The sequence below is a fragment of the Berghia stephanieae genome, chromosome 8 (assembly GCF_034508935.2).
Source record: "Berghia stephanieae isolate SIO BIC M18660-M18661 chromosome 8, UCSD_Bste_1.3, whole genome shotgun sequence".
Classification (NCBI taxonomy): domain Eukaryota; kingdom Metazoa; phylum Mollusca; class Gastropoda; order Nudibranchia; family Aeolidiidae; genus Berghia; species Berghia stephanieae.
Window position 1 is genome coordinate 5336407 of NC_088367.1, and position 10000 is coordinate 5346406.

Below are 10000 nucleotides of genomic sequence, written 5' to 3' on the forward strand. Positions count from 1 at the left end.
GTTGTTGTTGTTGTTGTTGTTGTTGTTGTTGTTGTTGTTGTTGTTGTTGTTGTTGTTGTTGTTGTTGTTGTTGTTGTTGTTGTTGTTGTTGTTGTTGTTGTTGTTGTTGTTGTTGTTGTTGTTGTTGTTTTGTTTTGTTTTTGTTTTGTTTTTTTTGTTGTTTTTTTTTTGGGGGGGGGGGTTTGTTCGTTTGTTGTTGTTTTTTTTTGGTTTTGGGGTTTTTTATGTTTTTGTTGGGTTTTTTGTTGTTTTTTGTTGTTTTGGTTTTGTTTTTGTTTTTGTTTTGTGTTGTTTTTTGTTTTGTTTTTTTGTTGGTTTTTCTTTGGGGGGGGGGGGGTGTCTCCTTTTTCACTCTTCGATTGGAATGGGCCTTTTTTTTAATTACCCTTGAAAACGAATGAAGGAAATTTATTCCATCATTATCAATGATTATTTTACCTGGTATTATAACCACCCACCACCACCCCTCCCCCCCCCCCCCCCCCCCAATAACCAGCTATCGGACCACGCCATACGGTACACCGAGAACGACCAGTCTAACCACCTGACAGCTACCACCACAACCACCACCACCAATACCACCACCATCACCAGCAACAACAACAACAACAACAACAACCACAACAACACCACCACCACCATCAAAGGCCACCACACCTACAGAAGTTTGTCGGACAGCGGCTACAACAACGAAGACGACGACTCGGGTTTGGGAACGCCCTTGCCGCCCCTGCCAATCCCAGGTTTGGTCTCAGAGACGAAAGGCAACTCCACTAGAACGACAACAGGTATTTATTGATGCTATGCGTTTAGGTATAATACTCACAACATCCACCTGCCAGCGTAAACGTATCAAACACACAAACCTAAATTTTCATCTTGTAGCACAGTGCGTGGTAATTAAATAACAAATTGATTGATGCTATTCCAATATGATAGATTTTATGCTTAAATTATTGATTTATTGTTGTGTTTTATTTGCATTGTAAAGCGCCTTTGAGCACATTGTGGATCTAGGCGCTATATAAATTAATTCATTATTATTATTTATTATTATTATTATTATTATTATTATTATTATTGTTATTATTATTATTATTATTATTATTATTATTATTATTATTATTATTATTATTATTATTATTATTATTATTATTATTATTATTATTATTATTATTATTAACCTGTGTGTGCAACCTTTTATAACTTTTACAACATCTGATTGATATAATTTAGTGAGATCTAATTATTACTAACATTTGTGCGGCCATGTGGTCTAGTGGTATGACACTCGCTTTCGGATAGGAAGGTCCTGGGTTCGAGCCTCGCTCGGCGCATAGTTGAGTCCTTGGAAAAGGCTCTTTACTCACATTCTCTCACCGTACTCAGGTACCTGGCCGTTGACAGCGTTGTTTCTAGCGGGGAAAAAATGTAAAATCGTCTAACTGGCGTCATGACTCGTTCTACATGTTACGTGTTGCTGTTGGTCAGGAACCCCTTGTATTTTGAGGCCGTAAGTCACATATGAAGTGTTAAATAAACTGGTTTCTGGTACAATTTGATTGGAATTCCCAATGCTAGGTTTCATGGATTACAATACGCATAGTGTATGTATTTCTAATCAATTCATATGAATTAGGATGTTCAGTGTCCCCATTTGCATACATGTAACTGCTACGATTCGTGCTAGGGTCTTCACATCATACGTCCCAAGGTCAAGATGACCAGCAAGGTCAAGGTTATTTGCCTCTTATTGACGTGACGTCGACTTCCGGGGTCACCAAAGCAATTCCTGACCCAGTCACCATATCTACGATCTCAGGTACAAATAAATATACCTCCTTCCTCTCTCAAACTCTCTAAAACTATGTAACTTTCTGCTCTCTCTCTGTCTGTCTGTCTCTCTCTCTCTCTCTCTCTCTCTCTCTCTCTCTCTCTCTCTCTCTCTCTCTCTCTCTCTCTCTCTCTCTCTCTCTGTCTCTCTCTCTCATTCACACACACACACACACACACACATATATATATATATATATATATATATATATATATATATATATATATATATATATATACACGCCTTGTAAAGCGCTTTGAGCACATTTAGTGGATACTGCCCTATATAAAGCTCAATTTTTTTGTACTCGGCTGCTAGAAGCTGTGGACTGTAATAAGTATAATAAACAAATAAATATAAATGTTGTTGGCTGAAGAAGGGTTTTGAGTCCGAAACGTTCTGTGCTTTGCATTTTCTTCTTTTTAGAAGGTGTTAAATTCATTTTTGTTTAAGACATAGCACTGTAGTGTGTTGTCCGAATTCAAGCCTCACTTTCAGTACCTTTCACGTCCGTGTGTAAATGTGTGTCTTTATGTGTGTTTGTATATAAAATGTTTACTTGTAATAGCAGAAGTCCTGAAAGTAACACAATAGGGAATGAGATTAGCGGAAGAGTAGCGTCCCTTGATAGGACGTCACCGGTGGAGAAGTTATTTGTAAACAAACCAACTACAAGCCAAGCGCTCCAAATAAAAAAATTATTATGCATATTTCTGTACAAAAATGCATATCATAATCAACGAAATATTAATAATAAATTTTGAATTTGGAGCGCTTGGCTTGTAGTTGGTTTGTTTAAAAATAACTTCTCCACTGGTGACGTCCAATCAAGGGACGCTACTCTTCCGCTAATCTCATTCCCTATACATTGTCATTCACAATAGAAACTTTATCTGGATGAAGATCATCATATTTTTATTTTTTTTACATTTAACGGAAATGATAGGAAAATGTCTTGAGGACGCAACCCCATCATGCAACATTCTGGATGACGTACACAGAGAGACAGATTTTACACACGGAAGTCACAGGAGAGAGAACTCACTACGGATAAGAGGAAGGTAAGCAACTCGTGTTTTATTGTCTTTACTTGAAATGTTTATCTAACTTTTTCTATAGATAGAACGAAGTTGACGTACTTAGGTCTTTGTTATTGTTTTTTGCCATCCATGTTTAGGAGTAATTCTCACTTAACTATATCAATCAGACTATAAACGTTTAAGGTTACACATAGATTTTTGTGTTGGCCCGTTCTACTTCCGGATGGCAATGTTGTAAGTTTTTTAGCCAAGCGCACACTATCTGTATCATGATATGGAAGAAAACTCCCGTGAACACATGAAAATTATGGCACATTGTTTTTATTGGTCCACAGCATCATGAGCGCTTTCCTAATGACGCCCAATATTAAGTCTCTCCTTACGGCCTATCTTCAGAATGTTTCCAGAAATGTCATTTCTACCCGTACCTCTGGGTGGGGTTCCTGACCTCCCATAGTGGGCAGGGTGGCACTTATTATGTCTTCTTTCCCCTTATATCTGTTTTCCAATTTGCCTTCTGTCTTTGTCTTGGAATGAGATTACTTGGTTTTGCCCTGGGCCTGGCCGTAGAGCTTGGCTGGGAGGGAAACAGTCAAATGCGCAGTTATTGTTTTGGGAGATATTTTTTTCCTTGTAAATCATCTCTCTGTTCTGTATTGTTATATTTGTTATTTTGATTGTGTAAAGAACTTACATATAAGAATTACGTATTCCTGATGATACCAAAGATATTTCTTTAACGCTTGTGATGTCTAGGAATGTAAAATATAAATTGAATTGCAATGAGTGTGACGATTTTCCCATGTTGGTAGGGGAAGGGTTAAGGAGATGTTGAGCCATTCGAAATTTTCATCAATGTCCACATAATTGTTTCGTTTAGTTTCAATAAAAAGTTGAATCATGGAATTTAAATTTTAGTTTTAAGTTTGTCTATAAAATGTAGGTGTGAAAAGAAATGATAATTGGTGTCTGCCGACATATCTATACATATATGCAGGTCTGACATCCGATCCCACTTATGGGCCTAGTTTAACATTGTTGTAATGGACTATATTTTGAGTCATTTTTTTTAGATTTCCATTACAGCAATGAGCCCCATAAGGAATTGGGTTATCAGACCTGCAAAATAGGTTCATATCGATATTCTGCTGTTTAAAATTTACCAAGATTTAATTTTTTTTTTTTTTTTTTTTTTTTTTTTTTTTTTTTTTTTTTTTTTTTTTTTTTTTGTGAATACCAGTTACAGTCCCAGACCAGGTGAAGACAGGCGCCGAATAAATGAAGCCTGCGCGAGCCGTGGCAAACGGTGTGACGTCATGGGGTCACGGTGGGGAGGTCAGCAGGACGTCATCGAAGAGTCGTGGCTAGAAGATCACCCAATGTCACCTCCAAGTGACGTCATAGATATGAATCACGTGACGCCCCTGAATACAATGGACGTCGGCCAGAATCTCAGACATTGCGGAAGTCTGAGAAGGCGTAAAGAAACGATGAGTCATCGTCCTAATATTGACGCCCCTTTCCAGCCCATATCCGAGTAGGTCTTCATATCATCTGTCTGTCTGTCTGCCTGTCTGTCTGTCTGTCTCTCTGTCTGTCTGTATTTGTTGATTGTGTGATTCTGTGTTTGTGTATGTATGTATGTATGTATGTATGTATGGGTGTGTTGTAAGAGTGTCATTGATGTTGCGTATGTGTTTTCGTGTTTTTGGATGGATTGATGGACGGAAGGCTTAGATTAGATGGATCTGAGAGAAGAGGGGTTGCTGTTGTAGTTTTGTGTTTGGTTTATTTATTTGGTTTTGATAATTTTGCTGTTTTCGTTTTTGTTTTTGTTTTTGCTTTTTTTTATTGGAAGGGGGGGGGGTGTTTTGGGGTTTGTTTTTTGTTTTGTTTTGTTTTCTTTTTGTTTTTTGTTTTGTTTTTTTTTTTTGTGTGTGTGCTTTTTTTGGGGTGGTTTGTTTTTGTTTTTTGTTTTTTTTTTTTGGGGGGGGGGGAGGGATTTATATGTTTGATTTTATTTCTAAACCATATCTCGAAAGAGTATTCCACCCCTAAATCTTCAACATCGCTAATAACACCATTTTATTCTGTCATAAAATTTAAGCTATATGTGCGCATAACTTCCTCTCATTTGCCATTATCATCATCATCATCATCATCATCATCATCAACATCATCATCATCATTATCGTCATCATCATCATCAACATCATCATCATCATCATCATCATCACCACCACAGTCATTACCACCACCACCAAACCCCTTTCATCATCCACGTCCACCCACCTCCATCTATGACTCAGCCATTTAATCCATCACCATTACCACGACCGTACCCACACATACAACCACCCCCACCATAACCACAAACCATTACTGCCGCCATAGGACACCCACCCCCATTCAAAACACTAAATCCTAACCAGTGACAACTATAGAGTTACTATAAGTAGACTCTGATCCCAACACATTCCACCACCTTGGAACTTACAACCAACCACCCCGCCTCGTTGTGTGGACTTGAGCAAGTCACCTCGCCCTAGCTCACTTTGCGGCGCTGCACTGCGGCTGACGCCTGGGCTATTCCAGTCTTCCCTTGGAATAGACCCTAAAGCCAAATTTTCCCTTGGGGATGAATAAAGGGAATTTTATTTATTATTTATTTTATAACCACAAACCAATACCGCCGCCATGAGGACACCCACCCCCATTCAAAACACTAAATCACAATTAATACTGCCGACCACCATCCCCATCCCGACCACACCCACACATACAACCCCCATCACACTTCCAGATCAACCAACACCATCACCACCACCGCCTGCATGTGAGGCTATGTGGTCTTCTGGTATGACACTCGTTTTCGGATCGGAAAAGGCACTTTACTCACATTCTCTCACCGTACTCGGGTGTAAAATGAGTACCTGGCCACAGCGTTGTCTCTGTCCGAATTATTGTAATATCGCCTTACAGGCGTCATGTCACGTCCTACGTGTTAAGAGTTGCTGTTGGTCAGAGACCCCTTGTAAACCGCTTTGAGCACGTTAAGTGGATATTGCGCTATGATATAAGTGTTTGTTTTTTATAGTTTTTTGGGGTTTTTTTTTTTTGTTGTTTTGTTGTTGTTGTGTTGTTGTTGTTGTTGTTGTTGTTGTTGTTGTTGTTGTTGTTGTTGTTTTTCGTTTTGTTTTGTTTTGGGTTGTTTTGTTCTGTTTTGTTTTTGTTTGTTTTTTTGGGGGTTTTTTTGTTGGGGTTTTTTGTGGTATTTTTGGGGGGTTATGGGGTTTTTTTTCCATAGCCACGGCGCGGCATTCTTGTCATTTGTTTCAAAAATACATCCTTCTATTTCAGCGTGAACGACGGGAATACGTTTGCCGAGTACCGATACAGCAAGCCCGTCCGTCGTGAAACGATACAAAACTTGATTCTAGACGTCAACAGCATCCACAACTTGCCAGGCCTGGAAATGCCTGGGACTCGAACTCCAGCCAGTGCAGGTTGCGACGGAGTTGGGAATTCTAGATCACGTACTGGCAGCTGTGGAGATAGGTCATCAGTATCACCTCCGAGAAAACCCAACACAATTTTCGGAGGAACGTCTTCTAAAGAACAAACCGCAATAGCGGCCGATGCACCCAAGTCTATTGATGACGTAAAACGCGCTTCTTGGTTTAACTGGGCTCAGCCTTTCGTGATGTTCTACGGAAACAACAGTCAAGAAAACTTATATTATCCCATGAAAATAATTCGGCAAGAGAGTTCAGAACGTGATGAGGGCGGTTTTAAAAAGGGGAGTAAATCCAACGGTGATTCGAATGAAAGCTCGAAGAACAGCGGGAAAGGGAACAGTAAGAGTAAAGGCAGTATCAGTGGCGTCAACAGTGGGAGTGGTGATAAAGTAAAATGTGACAAGGATGATTTCAAAACAGATCTTGGTAATCCGTCATTGCACCAAACAAAGCGTGTCCATTGTGACCAAGACTTGGATACGAAAACATTTTCGGTATCAAAGAGTTCATATCACAATCATAGTGACAGTATATCAAATCCTACAGATGACGAATTACAAAGAAGATCCGCCATGTTATCACGTGACAGTAAAATGACGACAACTCCTACAACAACAACTCCTGACATGGCGGGTTCCAGCCATCAGCATAGGTCAATGAGTCCTTTAACGCTAGAAGAAACGGAAGTGAAACCGTCAGGCAGTCCTACGCGGTGCCCAGCAAGAAAGTTTGGAATGGCAAATATACAAAACGTGAATCCAATCCTTTTGGGCGAAAAATCTTTCTTTGAAAGTTTGATAAATATGGGAAATGATCCCCGTGTAAACATGAAGAGACAGGAATCCACAGAAAGCTCGTCGTCAAGTCATCTGACTAACACAGACCGAATTCCTCACGTGACGACTGAGACACCTTTTGGCAATCAAAGTTTTCAGTCCAATCAAATTGACGATATCAAATACTACGATGAGCTGAGACAAAGTGAGATCACACCAGTAGACAAGTCACACTTCCATCAGCTGCCCAGTGATGAATCAAGCTTAAAACATAATCTCCATAAAGACGTCACATCCCACGAGTCTCGTCATTCCAGTCACGAAAAGATACTAGGAAATAATGATGAATCACCTCGTCAACAAACACATCAGTATTCTTTGCCACATCAACAACTACCACGTAGGAAACAACTGGTCCAACAACATCATCATCATTTCAACGGCTCCGACTCTCAAGAGGAAAACATTGCGTTAGATCTAACAAATACTAAAGATAAGATAGGACACCATAATTACCAGCAACCTCTATCACCCCAAGATATACAAATATCACCTCATAGCGACATCATCGAAACATCATTTCCAGAGCATGATCCTCACCTTGTAGATATGAACACAAATAGACATTACTCAGATAGTTGTGTGGTTCCCCTCCATCACGGAAACCACTTCCACTACAACCACCACTATCCACACCACGGTTACATCCAAAATCAACACGGAATCCACGGTCCCTTGGGTGGTAGACTTTATCACCAGAACCATAGAAAACACACGTACTCCGCGCCGTGTGCCACAGCAGATCATCCACGCCTGGAGACTCTTCCAGCAGTTTTAGATGACGATGTGATGGACTTGGAGGAAGCCGACGATCTCATTCCAGAGAGATCTCCCACATTCGTCGAAACGTTCTCTTCTACACCAGACCATGACAGCTGGCGAGGTCTGACCCATAGAAAAATCTACATCCCCCCAATGGCTTCCAACCTGATTCCATTTTCCGTCGTTCCCAATTCAACGCCAGTTCATCATTACACAGGCGGCTTCCATCGGACTTCTCAAGATGTAGAAAAACAGGAAGATGAGAGACCGTCTGCGGAAGGAGCAGAAGACACGGAACGGAAACGGAAGACGTCTTCGGGAAGGAAGATAAGTCTCGTGTCGTTGGTTCGGGGTCGAAGGTCGGATAAAGGCAAAGGGAAGCAACCAACAATAAAACATAACAGGAGTCTGTCCCTGAATCGAGTCGGTGCTGAACGTGGACAACGTGCAAAGAGTTTACAGCCACAAAGAAGTAAGGAAGTGTGACAGGAACGAGAATGACGTTGAAGGAACACGACAGCTACTGTGCAATTGCATTGTCTTTTTAGACCTTTCTTTACTTTTTAAATCACTAATTAATACTTAATCAAAACCTTATACTGCTTACTATCTTTTAATTAATAAGCGCAACCACAATATTTTAAAACACAACACTGTCGTACTCTGGAAAAAACTATATTTTAACATTTGGCCAGAAAACTCGTCCTTCAAATATCGATCGATTTAAATGACTTTTATCTTGGGAAGAAAAAAAATCTCAAACGAAGGTCCCACCACGCTCGTTATACTAAGGTTCCACTGTAATATTTTATCCCAAACGCTCGTTAAAACAAATGTGCCACATTCGACATATTGTGTTGTGTGTTAAAGGGGACGTCAAACAACACATTGGGTTCTAAAATCTACCACTTACGGCTGACGGGCCATAGAACTACACACTACATGCTACACGCTACACGTTTCATACCCTGGGCTATATAACTTTACCCTATCATGCGTCATATTTTGCCAGAGACAGAGGGATTTTGTTTTATTTTCTCCGAAAATGAATTCCTCCGACGAAGAAGACGTTCTGATTTTGATTTTGTTACGAAGGAGAAGAAAACGAAAAAGACAAAGTATATGGTGCCGAGAACATTTATTTCCTTCTCAGAGAATCACGAGGAGAGTTACAGCGTACATTCCGTCATCTTATTGAAAATCCTGATGAAGAACTCTTCCCAGATCCAAGAGAAGAGTCCTTGCCCTTACTATTTCAATCAAGCTTTCCTTGTAGTCGTCCATTTTCGCCAGATCTAGAACTAGACGTGTAGCAAAAAAAGTGAGCATGTCCATTTCTTTCTACAAGCGTGTAGCATGTAGCGAGCCCCGTGTAGCGTGTAGTGAGTTGTATGGTCCTGCATTAGAGAGACAACGAGGTTTCACTTTTCTATGCACGTTTAAAACGTGTAACATGCAGTGTGTAGCATGTAGCGTGTAGTTCTATGGCCGGTCAGCCATAGATAACTATAAATCCCGATAAAGCATGACCTTGACCTTGCTTGTTTTATGAAAACATCACGACTTGACATTTTTCCTTTGAATCCAAGCTTCATTTGTTGTGCGGCTATGTGGTCTAGTGGTATGACACTCGCTTTCGGATCCGACGGTCCTGGGTTCGAGCCTCGCTCGGCGCATAGTTGAGTCATTGGAAAAGGCCCTTTACTCACATTCTCTCATCGTACTCAGGTGTAAAATGAGTACTACCTGGCCGTTAACAGCGTTGTCTCTGTCCGGAAAAAAAATTGTAATGCCGCCTAACGGGCGTCATGTCTCGTCCTACATGTTAAGTGTTGCTGTTGGCCGGGGACGTTTTGTAAAGCGCGTTGAGCACGGTTAGTGGATATTGCGCTATATAAACGCTCAATTTATTTAAAGCTACCGTACTTTTTTCCCCTTCCATACTGTGATTATTGGTTTCAACCAAGTTTTAAATATTAATTCATTAATAGGGAATGAGATAAGCGGAAG

The 10000-nt window shown here is 40.3% G+C and overlaps 1 protein-coding gene across 1 annotated transcript in view; it reads left to right on the top strand.

The window, feature by feature from the left end:
- Positions 1-10000, top strand: part of LOC144978064 (uncharacterized) — a 245246-nt gene that overhangs the window by 234659 nt on the left and 587 nt on the right. Inside the window, exons 19-23 of the mRNA XM_078923579.1 lie at positions 497-788; positions 1691-1822; positions 2781-2895; positions 4115-4411; positions 6235-10000. The exon at positions 6235-10000 is cut by the window's right edge and continues 587 nt beyond it. Of these exons, the coding sequence (XP_078779705.1) occupies positions 497-788; positions 1691-1822; positions 2781-2895; positions 4115-4411; positions 6235-8476 (3078 nt within the window). The 3' untranslated portion in view covers positions 8477-10000. The remainder of the gene's footprint in view (positions 1-496; positions 789-1690; positions 1823-2780; positions 2896-4114; positions 4412-6234) is intronic.